A 20,909-nucleotide genomic window follows, 5' to 3' on the forward strand; every position below is an offset into this window, starting at 1 on the left:
TGGATCTTTGAAATTAGTTTCGTAGAATGCGTATCCCATCAAAATGATAAATTCACTAACACTTACAAGTTTATTCATACTTTTATTAAGTATAACATAAGATTTTGTGGTATCCACTAGAGAAAATATTTTAAATTGAAGATCGAGTTCATTCATGATATTCATATAGGGTCAAGGAGTGTAGCTGTAAAAAATCATCAAAATCGGAGTTAAAATAACTGTTAAATCGTGATTTTTCGTTGATAACCGTAGAAAAGTTTTATCCCATTACTTGATTTTTGAATGTTTGTTTTTTGAATTTTTGGCGTATGCGATCTCGAAGCATATACAAACATGTTTGACAGTTGGATCGTTGATACTAGTTTCGTAGAATGCGTATCCTATCACAACAATAGATTCACTAACACTTAGAATTTATTATACTTTCATTAAATATAACTTAAGATTTTGTGGTATCCACTTGTGTAAATATTTTAAATTGAAGATCGAATTCATTCATTGTATTCATATAGGGTCAAGGAGTGTAGTTGTAAAAAATCATCAAAATCAGAGTTAAAATAACCGTTAAATCGTGATTTTTCGTTGATAACCGTCGAAAAGTTTTGGCCCGTTACTTAACCTCTGAATGTTTGTTTTTTGAAATTTTTAACGTATGCGATCTCGAAGCATATACAAACATGTCTGATGGTTGGATCGTTGAAACTAGTTTCATAGAATGCGTATCCTATCAAAACAATAGATTGACTAACACTTAGAGTTTATTTATACTTTCATTAAGTATAACATAAGATTTTGAGGTATCCACTAGTGTAAATATTTTAAATTGAAGATCGAGTTCATTCATGATATTCATATAGGGTCAAGGAGTATAGTTGTAAAAAATCATCAAAATCAAAGTTAAAATAACTGTTAAATCGTGATTTTTCGTTTATAACCGTGGAAAAGTTTTGTCCCGTTACTTGATCTCTGAATGTTTGTCTTTTTCGATATTTTGCTGATGTGATTCGAAGCGTATACAAACAAGTTTAATGGTTAGGATCGTTGAAATTAGTTTCGGAGAATTTGTATCCCATCAAAACGATAGATTGACTAACACTTAGAGTTTATTTATACTTTTATTAAGTATAATATAAGATTTTGTGGTATCCACTTGTGTAAATATTTTAAATTGAAGATCAAATTCATTCATTGTATCATATAGGGTCAAGGAGTGTAGTTGTAAAAAATCATCAAAATCAGAGTTAAAATAACCGTTAAATCGTGATTTTTCGTTTATAACCGTCGAAAAGCTTTGTCTCGTTACGCGATCTCTAAATGTTTGTTTTTTTGTAATTTTTTGTTGACGTGATCTCGAAGCATATACAAGCAAGTTTGATGGTTGAGATCATTGAAATTAGTTTCGGATAATTTGTATCCCATCAAAAGGATAGATTGACTAACACTTAAAGTTTATTTATACTTTCATTAAGTATAACATAAGATTTTGTGGTATTCACTTGTGTAAATATTTTAAATTGAAGATCGAATTCATTCATTGTATTCATATAGGGTCAAGGAGTGTAGCTGTAAAAAATCATCAAAATCGGAGTTAAAATAACTGTTAAATCGTAATTTTTCGTTTATAACCGTCAAAAAGTTTTGTTCCGTTACTTGATCTCTGAATGTTTGTTTTTTGTGATTTTTTGTTGATGTGATCTCAAAGCATATACAAACAAGTTTGACGTTGGGATCGTTCAAATTAGTTTCGAAGAATTCGTATCCCATAAAAACAATAGATTGACTAACACTTAGAGTTTATTTATACTTTCATCAAGTATAACATAGGATTTTGTGGTATCCACTTGTGTAAATATTTTAAATTGAAGATCAAATTCATTCATTGTATTCATATAGGGTCAATGAGTGTAACTGTAAAAAAAATCATCAAAATTGAAGTTAAAATAACCGTTAAATCGTGATTTTTCATTTATAACCGTCGAAAAGCTTTGTCCTGTTACTTGATCTCTGAATGTTTGTTTATTGTGATTTTTCGCTGATGTGATCTCGAAGCATATACAAACAAGTTTGATGGTTGGGATCGTTGAAATTAGTTTCGAAGAATTCGTATCCCATCAAGTTCAATGGTGTGTGTGTGTATATATATATATTTATTAAGTAGATTTAAATCTATTTATTTTGTAAGTATAATTGATTGGTACACGGAGTAGTACATCACGTGAGTCGTTATAAAATAGTGAGATATGTCATATGTGTGATAAAAAGTTAATGACTTAAAAAAAAAAATATATATTTCTCACCACTTCTGTTAATTTTCATTTTTCCCTCTCTTTTTTGTTTCCTTTTCATCTTTTCTTATAATTTTCACTTTTCTCTCTGGCAGCCTACAATGCCTACCCATCTTTCCCTAATTCTCTCTCTTTTTTGTTTCCTTTTGAACTTTTCTTATCATTTTCATTTTCCCTCCATTTTCTTCAAAAAGGGCGGCACTGCAGGGAATGGAATGAAATTATCAATTATGGAATCAAATCAATGGATGCATATTAATTAATAATTATTATAGTTTTTATAAAATTTAATTCAAAATTTAATATATATATATATAATTATTATAGATAGTTAATATTTTGGGGGTATAATTATTATAGTTAATTTAATATATATATATATATATATATATATTTATTATAGTTTTTTGGGGTATAAAATTGTTAAATTAATATATATAATTATTATAGTATTTTTTTAGGGTTATAAAATTATAAAAATAATATTATGCTTATCGTGTATCGTGTTACCCACGTGTATACCCGAATCAACCCGTTATGTTAACAGGTGCTTATCGGGTTACCCGATAACGATCCGATTCGTTATCGTGTCGACCCGAACACCTGTTAATTTCGTTTCGTGTCGTGTCGGGTTATCGGATCGTGTCAGGAATTGCCAGGCCTAGTGGTTGTAGATGATTGGATTATTAATTAAGTGTTGATTAACGTGCTTGTTTCTTATTGGTGACACATCATTTGATTTGCTATTTGATTTAAAAACTTTGGTCTCCTTAACATTACTCTAAAATAATATATAGTTGTAAGTTGGACCCATAAGCCTGGGCTTAGAAAGTACCAACATGAGGAAAAGAAGATCAAAGCCTTGAGCTGTGAGCCAACCCAATGGAACTAGATGATAGAGCACCATCACAAAGATTAAAACAAGAATTGCTACAAACGACTGCTTACCGATCTATATTGATCACTATCGACAAAGAAGACGAGTGCTTAATCAGAAAGCATTTTCTGACTACTTAAGCAAGTTGGCAAAATTAACAATTTTATGGCAAGAAGCCCCATAGATAGGCCTACCCAGACATTAACTCCAAGTAAAGCATGGGCCATCAACAAAGGCAGGAGTCTATGAAGAGACGTAAAGGTTGTCAAACCTAGTGCTCAAGAAAGTGTTTACTCAGCTGCTCAGGGTCAATCGAAGCACTTGGCATGTGTTGCCGAGGAAACCTTGCAATTAGCCGTGAACGAATGTCACTTCATCTCCACGAGTTGATTGAATAATGGAAGAGTAGCCTGTAAGTTACATCTGTACGTTCAATTTATTTAATGTCAGGGCGATGGAGTACTTGAGAGACAATACTCATGGGGCTCACCAAGGGCCTATATAAAGAGGGACAAGTACCTCTTATAGACGGCCGGACACAGAAGAGGAAAGAAACATCACACTGTTGTAGAACACCTTTGTAATCCACATCAAATATATATGAATTACTGCAGTGGACGTAGTCTAGTTTTGAGGATGAACCACTAAAACCTTGTTGTCTATCACTTAACCCTTCACCCCGAGTCCTATCAAAGATCGACCATACTGGTCTTTGTTGATCTCCTAATTTTGAGCGTTCACAATTAGGATAGTTGAAAATATCAATTTTATTAAAATAGTTAGTAATGAAACTACTTTAATTTGTTCATTTTTAAGGAAATTAGCAGACAATGGATCATATTACGTTCATAAGTTGATGAAAAATCCTTTTAATTAAAATCATAAAATCTGAATTTTAGAGCCATGCCATTTCCCCTTGTTCACTGAAACTGCCTTCCGTTCAGTGAAATGGAGCTGGCAAATCTATGTTATAAGATTAAACGTTGACATCAGCCTAGCTTGAACCTTGACTAATAAAATAAAAATCAGTTCAAATGTAGGTCAATATCAAAGAAACTAAGGAAAATTAATAAAAAGAGTTTGAAAATTTCGAATTTTAACAATAAGGATAAAATAAAGAATAAAGTGAATAGTACCATGATTGAATTTTTAGTGTAAAAATATGATTTTTTGTTAAAGTAAACAGTACCTGAAGCTTTTAGTTAAAATTCCCATATAATTTTATTTTATTTTATTTTTTTATCAAACGATAGATTTTATTAGACTAGATATTAGATTAGTCACCGACGATGTTTGAACCCACGTCGTCATGCAAGGGTTCAACACTTTTTCACCACTATGGTAAATGGCCACTTGCAAAAGAACTATATAATTAAAGGAAAACTAATGAAAAGGGCTAAAAAACTTTGAGTTTTAACGATAATGACAAAATAAAGGGTAAAGTGAATAGTACCAGGATTGACTTTTTAGTGTAAAAATGTGGTTTTTCGTTAAAGTGAACAGTACTGTGGGTTTTTCGTTAAAACTCCCTATAATTAATCCAATGAATATACTTCTTTGTATATTAATGGATTAACACACGTCTGTTTATTCTTTATATATTCACCAATGTTGGGCATTATAACAAAGGTCCCTCCCTCGCAATTGTTGACGGTGTGCCCACCACTCTATTTTAAGACTAACTCCAACCCTTGGGGTTAAAATCTAAAACTTTTAACCTATAAACAATTTTTCTGCTCCAACCCTTATGGCTTAAATTTTTAGCCCGAGATTATTAAAGAATGAATTTAGGATAACTTTTAACTTTTTTTTTAGAAAAAAAATAAAAAAAATTATGTAGACTATCCTAATTTAAAATGAACATTTTAACCTAAAATTATTTAGATTTCGATAAATATTGAAAAATCACTAAACAGACACCATAAAACTTGTGGAACACCATGAAAGAATATGAAACACATGAAACAACTTTTTTTTTTTTTAATTACTTTAGTCATTGGATTTAAATTTGGAGCGTTATGTTTTTTTTTTACCATTGAATTTGATCATATTAGATTTGAGCCGTTGGATTCAATGAATATATATATATATATATATATATATAACTAAAAAAAATACACATATATGATGGGCCAGCCCACTAACCCAAGAGGAATCCTGAACTAAATTTGCCCTAGAAATGAGTTTTGAGTCAAAACTCATATTTACCCCAATGGTTAGAGTAAGTTGAGGTAGGTTTATACCTAAAATTTGAGTGTTATTTCAAAGATTGGAGTAAAGACAAAATTCATGGGAAATGCAACCTAATTATTTTGAAGTGGTATTTCCTTTCCATTAATTCCTTTTTGCATACCAAACACAACTAAATTATTTCGTTTGTTGGAAAGTGGGCTTGAGATTGGAAATGAGAAATGTATGTTTTATGTATTTTCCTTGTGGAAGTGTATTTCTCATGTTTTGTAAGGCCATGTTTGAGAAATGAATTCCTTGTTATCTATTGACTCTAAAAACTACCAAGTCTACGTTGCACATAGGTTGAGTAATTAATAAGCTAACTACGTCATTCGATTGTGTGCGGGGCGTGCCAACTCGTTGACCGATCTCGGTCAGGGAGTAAAATGTGTTGATGGTGCGTTGGGTGCGCTGCTAACTTCTTGATCTTACGACTACGGTCGAGGAAGGAACACGTTTCGGCCTTTGGGTTCTAGAGCCTGAAGACAAGGCTGCTAGTCTTGCGAAGTTCACGGATCGTCGGCATCAGGTTTGGTCACGGTGATTATATTCGTAAGAGTATAAGCATGCTGAACTTACACCAAACTATACGAACACAAATACTCAAAAGAGATGTATGTCTTGATGGTAAATGTGGTTCGGCGGTCATAATGCCGAACTCTAAAACTTACTTGTGAATATCCAATCATAAACAACTTGGCGTTCAATGTGTCAAGCCCAATAACTTGTAACACCTCACTTCGCCGATAAGGCTAATGAGATGACCTCTCCCAACAAAGACTCGAAAATCCTCGTCGGCCGATACTTGGATAGGTAATCAGTCGGCCTCGACGTAGTGCTGTTTATCCAAACTGAAGATGTGTTGGCGCAAAAGGAAAATAAAAGTTTCAAGGTTGTTGAGAGGTTTCGCGTAGAGCGAGAGTTTGTGCAGGGTAGTTTGTGTGTTGAATTGGAGAGGCTTTTCCCATTGCCTGCTACTCTGTATTTATAGTGTCTGTAAACCCATTGGATGACGTGTTTTTTTCCAACCAAAACTTCGTCTCCAGAGTTGTATGCGCAGACGCATCCATGCAATATTGTAAAGAATTGCAATTCAATTACAATTCTTCCCTTAACCCATCATCTGGGCGCTCATCTCCTCCAACGCACGTATAATATTCCATGATGAGGCCACGTGCTTGCTTGATGAGATGTATTCTATCTCAAATGGAACTCTAGGTTGATAACAAGGAGCCACATGGGCTTGTCTCAGCCTTAGATGTTGCATGCATGCCTATCTCCATTTAATCTTCATTAATTCAAATGGAAATCACAAACCAACTCAATTTGATTGTGAACCAATCCAATCATCATGTGCTACATGCTTCTCAAATCATATATGATTAGTTCAATCCCTTATCCAAGCAAAAAAGCATGACTTCGTAGACTTTCACAACTCTTGCACCATATTAATCCCATTTAATCCATCCTGATCTCGTCAAACTCAAAAGATCTCTCTCAAGATAATTACCATGATTAAAATTAATAGTAATATCAAGGAAAATCTGTTTAGTTTTAGAGTCATCTAATGGTTTCAATGCAATGGACCGATAGTGTAAAATTGGGTCCAAACACTATCCACATTGGGAAATTACTTTCTCCCTCGTGGGAAACCAATATAACATTAGATTTTTTTTTATGACCAACCTACCATCACTGATAATTAGAAATGTCCATTATATTTAATAAAAAAATTATTTTCTTGTTAGTTTTCCATCATAACCAAATCGGAAAGAAAACTTTAGTTTCCCATTGCTATGATTGGTGATGAAAAAATAATATACAATTAATATATGAGAGTTTTTCAGTCCTAGTATTACTGATGTCTTTTGTGATAAATTCAAAATCTAGTAATAGATGGTTTTGTGATAAATTCAAAATCTAGTAATAGATGGTTGAGTTGGGACAATATTGGTGATATTAGTGGTGGACAGTGCTTGAGCTACAAAATTTATCATAGTATAAAAATAGACCATTCTCTTGGTATGTCCTGGGCCCGAGTTATTGTACTCGAACATGCTTTTTGAAGTTGGACTTTCAAAAAGATACCCTAGCTCTAACTTAAGGTTAATTTATGACTGGTCATTCGAAAAGATAAGTGTTGGCTCCAGATACTAAATACTGACCGACCAAGTTCTTGAAAAGATTGGTGTTAGTTCTGGTATAATAACTTGACCGATTTTTGATGTGAGAATTGGTTTCCCTTGTGACCTTGTTTGGCGCCACTTGTAAGGAGGCGTCTTAAAGAATAAAATTTCATATTGATCATATAAAAAAATATACAATTAAGTTAAAATAATATCAGTAATATCATAATATTAGTAATGGACCATGAGCCTACAAAATGGAAAATAAATGATGAAGATAATGAATCATGATAAACGTGGTCCCCCAATTTTCAATGCATAGATATTCTTGATCAACTTGCATCTCCTTTATTGCTTTCATGTTTAAAAAAGTGCAACTTGCAGGTAGGACCGTAGGAGCATTTTAAATGGTTGGGAGGATGGAAACACCCCTTTTCTTTCTCCAGTGTCGAATCCAGGATTCATCCTTTTAATATTTCATACTTAAACAATTAACAGATCATAAAAAATAGACCCTTACCAAACCATCCAAATTATAATGGTTGGAATTGACACACTTTTTTCTCTCCACATATATAACCAATTAAAGGTGATCTCAAAACACACACACACACACACACACACATATATATATATATATATATATATATATATATTTTTTTTTTTTTTCTAACTACTAGATTTTGTAAAATGAACAGAAATAATGAACAAGATTGCTAGCAATAAGATAGTTCAAATTCATCTTTTGTAAGAATTAAACTTAAGACCTCTTACTTACAAATTAAAAAAATACCATTAAACCATAGTACTAAGTGACTTAGCTCATTCTCCCTTAATGTAGATAATATTATTTGTTAAAAAAAAAAAGTAAAAAATAGTCTGATTATCATTTTTCTCTTTATTCTTTTAATCATTATTATTAAGAAGAGGAGAAGGGTTCAAAACTATTGCATTAGTTTATGCGATTGGGAGTGTCAAACCTAAAACGCATGAAAAAAACTCAACACCCTATCCACTAATATATAAACTACATGCACTTTTTTTAATTTATATATATATATATATATATATATATATATATATATTCTTTTTTTTATTTATTTATCCAAGTCCTTTTCTATGAATATGAAAACAATGAACTGATCCAATGATTTAGTGGTTACTGCCTAAGCGTGCCAACGCAAAGCAAAAATGTGTTGGGTCGAATATGTGCAATACCCTCCATGTAAAATCTCAATGCAAGTAAACTGTTTTAGGGTTAGGGGGCTTAGTTGCAGTTATTGCAATATTTATTGGTTGCTTAAAGATTAATCTTGGTGGCAGCCAATGTTGTTGGCTTTCGAGTTCTTATATGTACAAGAGTGCTACAACGCTAACTACTCGTTTGGGGTACATTCCAAAAAGTAATTTCATAATTCACATCATTCATTTTTCAGGTCGTTATTCAATATCATTCTTCAAAAATTTTACTCAAATCGAAAATTGTTTCCCTCTTCAATCATTATTGTGATCGTTTCATAGTTTACTGACAACATTGTTTTCATTTATTTCTCAGCTCCTAATAAGAGAACTAAACATCTTCCAATTTCAATTAAATTTTGCAAGGATGATCTTTTAGTTATAACCCTACAAACGATTGATTCATATTATGAAAAATATTGTGAAATGGCCCTAAACGAGTGGTTAGCACCGTATTAAGTTATTAATTTATCAGCGCTTGACGCTCCTAATTACATATCAAAAGTGCCAACCAGTTAATAATTTAATATTAATAGTGTGGCTAAACAAGGTCGTTGCGACTATAAACTAAAAACATGAGCGATCATAAGTATGACTTATGAAACAAATTATCTGCTATTATATTTTATCAAGTTGTTTCTCGATAAAATATGCGTAAAGAATGTAATAAAGGAATTTCCTCTAGAATGTTGTTCGGACCACAAATGGATCAATGAAAACGAAATATTTGAAAGGAAAGGTGAGTAGGTGACTGTCATTGTACTTATTTCATCAATACCAGTCTTGTTGAAGCTAACGACTATGTCATGTCATGACCCTCATCATTTCTCTCCACGTCCTCCTAAGATTCACTCCTCTTGTTACAAAAGTCACCGAAGACTTATACAAGTCATTCAATGAAGATGGTAAATTTCTCGAACATGTGAAGGAAGTAAAAATACGATAATATAATTGAACTAGGTAAAACCTCCTATATCCTGTACTCCAGTATTGTTGGCTTTACATCTTGGTCATTGAATCATTGATTAAGAATGTAACGATAAAAAACTCGGTGTGTTAAATACCCCAAAGCCGGCAACGGGGTCCTACACCCTCTACCTATCTCGTTCATCCCTTGTTCATTACATGACTACATATCACTGGATAATTGAGATAGGTAAGAACCCGGGCTATGTAAGTTTACTTCACACTGTGAGACGCATATACATCTATAGTAGAAGCCGCCCACTTACATTGATATAGAGCCACCTTATCTAATATTTGTGGAACATTTTAGGTATCCACACATCAATACCGACTGTATAGCAATAATGATTGACACAGCCAAAAGAATATCCAAGGTAAAAATTTCAGAATAACTATGCACAGAGGACATCTAGCATATCCTCACCTCACTCTTGATTTTTCATGAGAAGATTAAACCAAGCCGAAATTTATAAATGCCGAAAACTACAAGCCTAACATTCGTTTTCTCTTTACCTTTTCCCTCAAATCTTCTTCAGACGGAATCTTGTCACTGCCCTTTGAGGTAGCAGACCACCAAGCCCTCAGCTCGTCCTGCAATATATGAGGAGGTGAAATCAGAAAGAAAATAGAACATCAAGTTTCTAACATCTTTACGTGCACTTGCCAGGATTACGGTTAATCGACGATGGTGATCTTATTATGACAAAACCCTAGTTAATTGTTGTAGAGTAGAGCATAAGCAAGAAGTCCAAAAGAAAGTGACACAATCTCATAAAACATGGAGTCCTAACACAACTAAGGGCTATACGGACAAGCTAGCACGTCTTATGAAGAAAGGGTTTACAATAGTAATCCAAAACAATATGAATGACTCACTATTAACTCCGTATTTTGGCCATAATCATTATGTAGGAGGTGTATATCAATGCAATAGAAGACCAGAAAAACCTTAATAGTGGGCATACACATTCTACACTCAGAGTTGAATCAAGTCGTAACTTGTTAACGAGTCAGATTATAATTACCTCATGGAAATCGTTGTTGGATATGTACTTGCTCTTAACCATACATCTAATCCCCCCAACAACAACAGCTATAGAGTCTTTCACATTCTGTGGACAACTCTCTCTCTGAGAGCCTGATGACATCAGAAATAAAAATGAACAAAAAAGAACTTGAGAGAAACATCAACTTAGTAATCTAAGAAGTGCACTAGACTACGCAGTTATTTTTGGTAAAGCTAGTAAACAAGCATGATTTAATTCTAGTCATACCAGTTATGCAAGACACATGGTATCCAGTTCCCCCAAGTCCTTCTTCCCACTTCCTAAGCCGCAGGCGCAGGAAAAACCCCTCGAGTTGTGAGAGTGATGTGCGAGAATCCATCCATCTGATTGCAGAAAACACAAATTACACACAAGAACAAGTTTAAATGCGTAAGAGAAGGAAGCTCTTCATGCTTTAATAACTAAAAGACACAAGGATGAAGCTGCTTAAATGTATAGTTGTACCGAGTTCTTTGTATTCACTCTTGGTCAGATTTTTTGAAGGTTCATGATCATATGAGAATATCCACTTGAAGATTTATATAAACATATGTAGTTTGCGTGCTAAGTAATGTAGTTTAGTGGGGTAGTATTAAGGATATTAATAATTAATAATTAATTCAGCTACTCAGAAGTGCATATGCCAATTATCAGAATGATCGAACAAACTGCTTTATGCAAGAAAATTTCCTCTTATAAGATTTGACAAGAAAATAGAAATTGAGGCTACTTCGTATGCTCAACTTACTTCAGGACATCTGTGCGAGACAAGCGAAGCCTTTTTACAGACTCAACGATTCCTTTCGGTACATTTGAAATCTGCGTATTGACTAACTTTGACAAGGGCATCATCTGATTTTCTTTATACTTATTTTCCACAGAACTCGAAGCACTGCATTTCATAACTGAATTTGAGCGATATGCCCTTTTCTTAGGGGCTCCCATCGCATTATCCTTCCAGCTCATATTTATATCTGTCTCCATTCTTGAATAGTCCTCGTTAAAACATGTATGAGCAACAGAAGCTTCGAACTGGCTCTCCGTACCAGTTGGGAACTTCATATTTCCATCATTTCTTGAGTTGAGATTCGTTCCACTCTGACTGCAGTAATAATCTAGAAAAGAAACGTTACATTCCAACTGTGGTTGTCCCATTGACTGTGCATTAGGACATGCAGCAGCCCAATGACTCTGTTGTAAACATCTAATGCAGAAAAAAGGCAGATTTTCTGCTACATTATAGGAGTTGCTCTTACTTAATACTTCCTGAAGCTCTGTCTGTCTTATCTGTGAACACTCTTGTAAATGGTGACCTTTTATGCCACAAAACAAACACATCGTGATTTCATCGGCTGCATTACCTGTGGCAGCAGGTGGGGTGATGTTCTTAAGAGCATCCAATCTCCTAGCAAAAACAGAAGCCATTCCTTCCGAACTTCTGACTTCAGAGCAAGGCATGATAGGGCTGAACTCAGACATGGGCGCTTGATCATTCTGGCCTTTGTTTCTATTGAAAGCAGATGAGCCCTCGTTGTCAGCCGCACAATTTTGCAGATCGTTACCAATGACAATAACTAAATCTTCAGCAAACTGCTCCCTGGCCCCCATATTTTTGAGGTCATTGGAGCTCTCAAGAACTCCATCAGCACTCTTGTTGGAATGATCTGTGATTAAAGATGGACCAGATGTTTTTGGAGTCAACCGAGTTATCCACAAGCTTGCCAGAAGGTCCCTTCTATAACCAAATTCACCAGTCGTCTTCCCTTTGAATTGTGAGCTAGATTCAACATTCTCGACCCTCCTTTTCTTGTGTTTACCCAGAGAAGAATTAGGGATAACTCTATCTTTCCTTTTATAAAATGGAAAGTTGCATGGATTCTTTGTCTTCTCGGAACCAGTATGGCATTTCTCCTGACTACCTGCTGAATGGACTTCATTTCCAGATGAAGATTTGTTGAACTTCTCAACTGACAGTAGAAATTCTTGGCCTAAATTAACGTTCTCCCCACAATAGACTTTTGGAGAAGTAGCTGGCTCGAGTTCCGTTGATATTTCTCCTTTTTTATGATTGTCACTCAACATCCGTGCTTCTTGGCAGTCTGCAGTTGGGCAATACAAGGACTGAAAAATTGTCTGGAAACCGATACTTTTTACTCCATCATCTTGGTTTGTATTACATGTGATACGTTTATTATCAGGATTCTCATCTCCATGATCAGGATGTGCAAGGGTAAGAGCAAGAGGTGGTGCCTCATCTTGCATTGATTTTGAAAACCCCTTCACCATGCTTGATATCCAATTCATAAAGGAGCTATCTTGTCTAATATAGGATGTGGAAATCGGAGTTTCTTGAATTTTCTTTCTGAATCTTTTACTCCCAACAATGAACTCTTCTTCAGATCTCCACCTCTTCTTGCCTGACGTAAACAATCCTGCGCTATTACAGCTCTCGACACTCTCATGGCTATCAGTCTCATCTTCTGGCATTCTTCCATTAGGATCTCCATCAGATAAGAAATTTTCTTTTCCTTTCCTTTGATGCATATGGATTCTGCTGTTATTAGGATAGTGTCTGTCCAGAACAGATTCGTTTCCAGGAACCATCTCCTGACCCTGATCAAACCTGTCCTTAACCCCTGGGACAGATTCTGGACCTAAAATCTGACTCGCTGCACCAGAAGCATGTCGGATTTTGATAGTCATTAAATCATTCTCAGCTGTTGCCTCTAGTTTATTCAAAGGCCTATTGCTTTGTGCCTTTTTATTCACCACAGGGACACCTGAAGCTTTACTTTCGTTCACTGGGTGAACTTCGGAAGCCAAAACAAGATTCATTTGCATTTTCTGATCACCAACATCAGCATGTTTATCTTCATCAACAGGATCCCCCAATAATGGTTCATTTTGTTCCACAAAAGGTATCTTTTGATCTGATTCGACTAATAAGATATCAGCCCCCTCTCTGTCACCATTACCTGCAGGTGTACAATCAAATCAATAACATGTATGCAAAAAGAAGAAAAGATTTGTTGTCGGCAGGGCAACATATACTGGAAAAATGGCCCATCGAACAATTTTACTGCATTTTGAACATAAGCTGCAGGAGCTTTCTAAATTTCATCTACCAAAATAACTTTGCAATACTGAAAATGTCAATGGCAGGATTCACCTGTCAATGTTGTAATGAAATTTTCTCTGGTTTCAGGTATCTGAGGTATTTCATTTACTTCGATATTCACTTGACTATAAGTCCCCTCCTGGTTGTACAGAACAGATAGTTCCACAGCCGCTTTCTCTTCCTCCACGTTACCAACAGTTCCTGCAAAGAGGAGTTATTCAACAATTCCCACAGTAATTTTTGGGGGGAATAAATAAACAAACAACGTAACAAAACTATGCTACAAATTCATCATCCTAGAACTTATAGAGTCTTCTGTTTATACATAACTAACAAATATTTAAGAAAAAGGCCTCACCCGTGTCATGGCTTGACCCGCATAATGGCATGACACCAGCATTGCTTGTGGGAGACATAGTCATATCTTTACCAGCAAATTCGCTCTTTAGACGAAATGATGTCTGTGCTGTTATAAAGTCCTCGTCATCAATAGGCTTGTCAGCAGCAGACCTCCCACCTTTATTGCTTTGTGGTGGTGAAAGAGTGACATTGCTTACACCTACAACCCAAGAAAAGTAAGATTTTTCTGTTTGGAAAAGATGGAATCAGCTCAATTTAGACACAAACCTTTATCTGTATCCCATACTAATTCTGAAAGGGGATCGGTAGCCACGAATGCCATGTGTATCCTTGAACCTGCATTTGCACCTGCACCTGAATCACCATTCAACTTTCTCTGAATGCATTGATTTGAATGACCCAGAACTAGTCCCAAATCAGTCACAGGCTCTATGTTCCTACAAGAAAAATAACAATCACTTCCCATCGAAATTTTAGGCTTCTAATAAAAATATGTGATGATCCTCCTTTCACTTCTATTTTGAAAACCATGGGGACAATAATTGGAAACTATTCTATGAAGATGTTCGAAAATTCAATGCCCCGCTAAAAGGAGGCTTATCAACTATCCTTTTTTCACAGAGGATACAACAAACCAACTGGGACAAAAAAGTAGCACAACAAAACGACTGGTACAAAAAAAGTAGCACATCACAAGGCGCATCAGCCACATTATATCCACTATGAATCCTTTGGTATGAGATAGACACATTAAGCTGGCTCAGCAATAAGGATACCTAACCGTAAATCAGAGGGGTTGGCAGTTGAAAGCATAGAGTTCTATTACCTGTGATATTTTTTTTTTTTGGTAAAACTATTACCTGTGATATTAATACAATCTTTAATCAGGTTTCACAACTTTATTGATATATAGAGTTTTTGAGGGACTTCATTAGATTCTCCTGTTTTTTGAATTAATTAACAAAATACTGTTAGACGACACTGAACTTGAAAAGCTTAAGCTGTAAACAAAATTGACCAACAATATAAATCAAGCTAACACCCTCCCTCACATGTAGCCTTATCCTGCACGTGGAGGAGAGGGAGAGAAATACAGACAGAGAGAGACCTATAGGTGCATCCCCACCCTTTACCATGTAAACCGACGAAGAAGTGGGGAATGACTACTGGGTTTTTTTAACCCAAGACCTCCTGCAAACCATAGCTTCAATACCATGTTAGACAACCATTGTACCCCAAAAATCTTAAACTGTTAGGGAATGGACCAACAGTGTGTATAAAGCTAGCAAATTTATCACCGTGCAGGTACGAACCATGGAAACACATGAAGTAAATTGAACACGTGCTATGATATATTATGGTTCAACAAGATGAGAATTAGACTGGGAAGCTTATTCCCGCAAAGGGATTGATAGATTTAAGTAGCCAGTTCACTCTGACTGAAAAAAGTACAGATACTAAAACTGCACACCACCTACAGCGATCTTGATGCATGAGCATCCTGAAGTGTCAAAGTTTTAGAGTTGGTCTAGTGACCCACTACTAAACAACATCGATAGTGTCCCCAACTTAAACACAAGTACAATCCAATAGGCAAGTGGCGAAGCAACTACTCAGTAAGCAACAAAATTGATCTGCAAGCCATCATATATGCATAATAAAGTTCCTTGTGGAAGGATTCGATGCAATTAATAGTGAAACCATTCAACAGAAAGGGGATTAAACTTCAGCAGGTTTAAAAAATAATACATTGCAAGCTTAAATTTTAATGAGAAAAAGAAAAATACCTTCTCTCTTTCTCTCTCTCTCTCTTTCTCTCTCTCTCTCTCTCTCTTCTTTTTCTGATCAACTACACTCTTGTTCTCAGATGCAAATATTCCAGGCTCTTATTAGCTATAAATATAAACAAATATTGAGATAATATTTTTGGAACAAAGATGAATTTTTCAGTACTAATTGAACAGACTTCTTCATTCTTCAGGAAACCCCCCTTTTGCATAGATTACAAAGGGGTGTTCAAATGTTCAAAAGTTTCTAATCAGAAATTGATAACTTAAGACAAATCCAAAACTAAAAAGGGAAAAATACCAAGTTCCAACATACAATAGCATATCTGCATATGTGATCAGAAAATTGAAAAATAAATAAAAATAAAAATAAAAATAACTTGGGGTTGAAGTATTGAAACAGCGTCAAAAACAACAATATTAATAATTTGGGTAATAGATTCTGAAGACCCATGTACCTGTTGTCCATTGACTCCATAAATTCTTCTCATATACGCACAGGGAGAGAAGAAGAAGAAGCAGAAGAGAGAATGAATGAGAGTTTGAGTTTCAATTAAATTTTAACAGGGAGAGAGAGAGAGAGAGGAGAGGAGAGGAGAGGAGAGAGAAAAGGGGTTGCAGTAGAAGCAAGAGAATGCCTGCCATGCGTCCTTGAAGAAGCATAGTTTACATGAAGGCTCCTTCCCTTAAACATTTTGCTCAGATTCTGAGGTATGAGGTTCAGGGACTTCCACGTGGACGCAATGCATGCCAACACCACTGTGCAAAGAGTTTACCATTCAGTTCATGGTCAGTAACAGCGGCATAAACTTCTTGTGCCATACTGTCCACATTTTGATACAAACTATGTTACTGGTGGGCGGAGATTCGAATTAGTGATTTTCTGAGTCTTAAGGAAATAACTGATACAACGTAAGTTCCGATACACTGTTATTATGACGACGAGCAATATCAATGATATTTATGTACTTTTGTATTCGTATTAGGTTGTAAATTAGCACAAAATGTTATAATCACAGCAGCTAGTAAGACAAAGGATTTATCGTGCCAAATTACAATGTCTCCTTAAATCTGTGTCAAATAGGTTAGCTCTCTTTTCTACCATGTCAATTTAAAAGGAAGGATCTGAAAATGGAAAAGAAAAAGGTTACGGCATTAAAATTCCAAAAGAAACGTTGGGGAGTTGGTTTTTTGAAATTTGCTATATATGTTTGGAACTTCGGCATTATTTGACTTTGCTTCAAAGGACAAAAACGAGAATGAATTTCAGTTTCTATTTAATTTAAATTTTTATTTCTTTCCTCCTTTCACTTGTAAATTAGGAAATAAGCTTGATTATGTCGCTTGTAAATTAGCCATTAAAAGTAAACAACAATGGATGATGCTTGTCACTGTAGTTTAACAATCGTCAGAATATCTTTTAGCCACCTGGGCTCTGATTGCCATGAAATTTTCTTGTCAGTAATAAAATTCTAAAGCTATATAATATACCACAGTTGCGCTATATACAGTAATTACGTGCAGCAAATATGTGGCACATCCGATACTGTGCAAATCAAGGACACCACTAGCTTCATCTCGTCCTCATAATCCCATAATACCCAGTCTCATCTTGAACTTCCTTCCCAATCGCTAAATTGATGCTCAGAAAGTCCACAACTTTCCGTCTATTTTCCGGCCAAACGGCAAGAAACCAAGGCTAAAGACCACCACCATTAGACTCGCCTCGAGGTTGGGAGAAAAGGCAGTCATCAAACCAGGCGTGGAGCACACACGACGGCGCACTAAAGCCAGAAGGATTCCGACAAAAAGCTGTAGAACCCTGTATTTTTTTGCACTTTGGTTCGAACCAGCTTCGACTGGCGGTGTCCAGTTAACGTTTACCGTTGACGTTTTGACGCAATTGGCTTTGATACCCCTCCCAGGGCATCTCGACACGCTAATTTTGAGTCCACACTTCATTTCTCCAAATTCAATTGTTTTAATAGAGTTTTACTAATGGATCCTTTATATGCTTAGGTGCGATTATTATCGGTGACCTCGTCCTTCCTAATTTGAGCAATTTTTCGTGGACGGAGTATCTATGAGTAGACCATTTTTATATATGGAAAACTAATGAAAATGACTTGAAAACTTTGAGTTTTAACGATAAAGGCAAAATAAAGGGGTGAAGTGAATAGTATCAGGATTGACTTTTTAGTGTAAAATGTGGTTTTTCGTTAAAGTGAAAAGTACCAAGAGTTTTTCGTTAAAGTTTCCTTTTATATATGCATGATTTGATAGAATTTGTACTAGAGATGCACACATGAAAATCATGATTGAAGGATTTCACGTTCTACGAAACAATTATGATCTATGGTGACGTTTTGGGCTAGAAAGCTCCTGAGTTTTTATGGTACGATGTTTCGAGCTATTGAGCTCCTATGCTATGATATGAAAAGAATATGTTTATGTTTTATGTGCTTACTTAGTCGATAATCATACACACAACAAGAGTATGTACCTGTCTATGGCCATATGACGTAGTTTTACATGTATCAAGGTACCTTATGATATACTCTTAGCTTCATTGGCAAAACTAGTGTCAGGGAGCTTCACTAGCCAAGGCTAGTGCCGGCATGACATGTTTTCTTCATTGGGGCAACCCAAGTCGTACAACTTTGCCTTTTGCAATGAGTCTTTTCATGATTAATATGATACTGCTAATAAGCACACTACCATATATGATATACGAATGTTTTATGGCATGATAGGATTTTCAGAAAAACCTACTTCGTATGATACTATATGAGTTTTCCAAAACAGGGAGTTAGTAGGTTAAAAAAAAAAAAGTTATGTTACTTGTTTTTCTATAAACTCTGGTCCATTTACCTTCGTTCTTCGCCCCGTTCAAAACATAGAAATGAGGAATACGACCCCAGCATCAAGGCATTCCCGTATGGGTAGCTTTGAGTCCTCCCCTATATATAGGTCCTCTTCCTATGTAACCGCACTTTTAAATAATATTTCTCCCACTTGTAATCTTGATTAGTCGTACGCTCTGAACATATTCTTGCATTCTCATATTTTAATTTTTAGAAGATATGTATTTTATTTATAACTTTTATATTCAGTGCAAATTTGCATGCATGTTCACACTTTCTTAGCATAACCGCAATATGATGGCTTGCGTCACTTATTGGGTGTTGACCAGCACGTGGCAGTTGAAAGTGAATCCCACATCATGAAAAGAAGGGACCTTGCGTGTGCTTATAAGTAGTTGGGCTCCTCCCCTTGTTGCTAATTGATTTTATGGTGGAACCTTAACTTTCTTCATGATATTAAAGCAGGTTGTCCCATTGGTGAAGCCCAAAGGCCAAACATGCTCCAAAACACCCTATTTCTGTTATCCACGTGCTAGGCTTGAAAAATTGCCCCACGTGAGGGGGCGTGTTAAGAGTGAATCCCACGTCGGGAAATTGAGGGACCTTGCATGTGCTTATAAATAGTTGAGCTACTCCCTATATTTCTAATTGGTTTTATGGTGGAACCTAAACTTTCTTTAGTGGCCACTCACTGGCCATCTCCTTGGCCTCCAAACACCAAGATCTGGGTGTGTCAATTGCTTATTCCATTATGTAGTCACAAACACCCTATCGAGCCTCTCTTTATTTTAGCATGACGAGTTGTTATCCAAGTGTAAGGAAGGCTAGGTAGCCCAAGTCTTTCAAATTGCAAGCACTTATAGATTCCTTAAAATTCAGGATTTTCTTGATAGGTTGCACTCGTTCACCTTCCTTTTTATGAATATGGAGCAATTCATTGAAATCTCCTCCAACAACCTAGGAAATAGAACTAGCAGACGGCAATCGCTGAAAGATGCCCCATAATAAAGTCATTCTTTGTCACTGGCTGACTGCAAAAGCCGGTGAATTTTCATATTGGTCATCATATCCAATTCCACCAATCTCTACATCAATATAATGCTCAGAGGAAGAGAGAACTCTAAGATTTAAATTACTTTTCTGAAAAGGCGGAGACCTTCCGACTGACCTCTCGAATAAATACAATAAACCTTGCTGAAACCCACTTAAGCTTTTAGTAAATGAAGGGTAGAAAAATGACATATTTTTTTCGAACAAAAATACCATCATGGGATCTTTCTACCTAATTAACAAGATCTAGCATTGCCTAAACTATCCGAGATTTTTCAAACCCTCGATAGCTCCGTATTAGGTTAGTTGCATTAGGTTGTACATATTATGTAATTGAACTAGAAATCTAAATTAAGTATTGAACAATTATTGGCTTTAAAAATAAAACTACCTTTACCATCTTAACTCTAAGCCTAACTGATATGACAGTAGGGAATCGAAGAAGACGAAGGTTTTAGAGAGAGAAAGAGCTAGAGAGAGAAAAATCTTTCGAGACAATATATTTTTCATTAATTCAACATTCTATTACAATTACATTGATATACTACTAACACTATGAATCTTGCTACCTAAGCAACCTAACTAACTCTAATAACTTCTTTAACAGCCTTTGTGATGTGATAAAAGATAGCACTCAAATTAAACCCTCTTGTTGACAATTGTAGTAAAGATGCAAGTAAGGATCGTTCTAGGTCGGGGATTAGGAGGGATTGCTAATCTACTTAAAACTGACTCAAAAACATAAAACTAGGCTTGAAAACACTTAACTAGACTCAAAGAACTCAAAACAAACTAAAAAGACTCAAAACAACACAAAACAATCAAATAAACTCAAACTAGACACTAGGACTTACTTTGGACGAAAATTGAATTGGTTTTCACTCAAAACACTTAAAAACACAAAATGGGACAGATTCTAACTAATTTGACACAACAAAGTAAAGGGGATTGGGTTTTTG

At 35.3% G+C, this 20,909-nt stretch overlaps 1 protein-coding gene across 2 annotated transcripts; it reads right to left on the reverse strand.

The window, feature by feature from the left end:
- Positions 1 to 9,968: 9,968 nt before the first annotated feature.
- On the reverse strand, positions 9,969 to 16,973 carry LOC137732574 (uncharacterized). Of its 2 annotated transcripts, none has more exons than XM_068471891.2 (8): positions 16,495 to 16,973; positions 14,517 to 14,686; positions 14,248 to 14,448; positions 13,941 to 14,090; positions 11,520 to 13,746; positions 11,000 to 11,115; positions 10,751 to 10,863; positions 9,969 to 10,316 (listed from the first exon to the last, which is right to left on the reverse strand). In XM_068471891.2, exons 1-8 carry the CDS (start codon positions 16,512 to 16,514, stop codon positions 10,209 to 10,211), a joined length of 3,105 nt encoding a protein of 1,034 aa, XP_068327992.2. In that variant the 5' UTR covers positions 16,515 to 16,973; the 3' UTR covers positions 9,969 to 10,208. The 2 variants fall into 2 exon arrangements, with proteins under 2 accessions (XP_068327992.2, XP_088544156.1); XM_088688030.1 differs by having other exon boundaries at positions 14,517 to 14,678; positions 16,495 to 16,697.
- Positions 16,974 to 20,909: the final 3,936 nt, after the last annotated feature.

This window comes from Pyrus communis, chromosome 16 (assembly GCF_041283825.1).
Source record: "Pyrus communis isolate YQ-2024b chromosome 16, ASM4128382v1, whole genome shotgun sequence".
Lineage (NCBI taxonomy): Eukaryota > Viridiplantae > Streptophyta > Magnoliopsida > Rosales > Rosaceae > Pyrus > Pyrus communis.

Coding starts and splice junctions, on each gene's coding strand:
- LOC137732574 (XM_068471891.2), bottom strand. CDS start 16,514: ATGGAGTCAATGGACAACAG. Junction 14,687..16,494: donor ATGGAGTCAATGGACAACAG/GTACATGGGTCT, acceptor TTTTTCTTGTAG/GAACATAGAGCCTGTGACTG. Junction 14,449..14,516: donor AGTATGGGATACAGATAAAG/GTTTGTGTCTAA, acceptor CTTGGGTTGTAG/GTGTAAGCAATGTCACTCTT.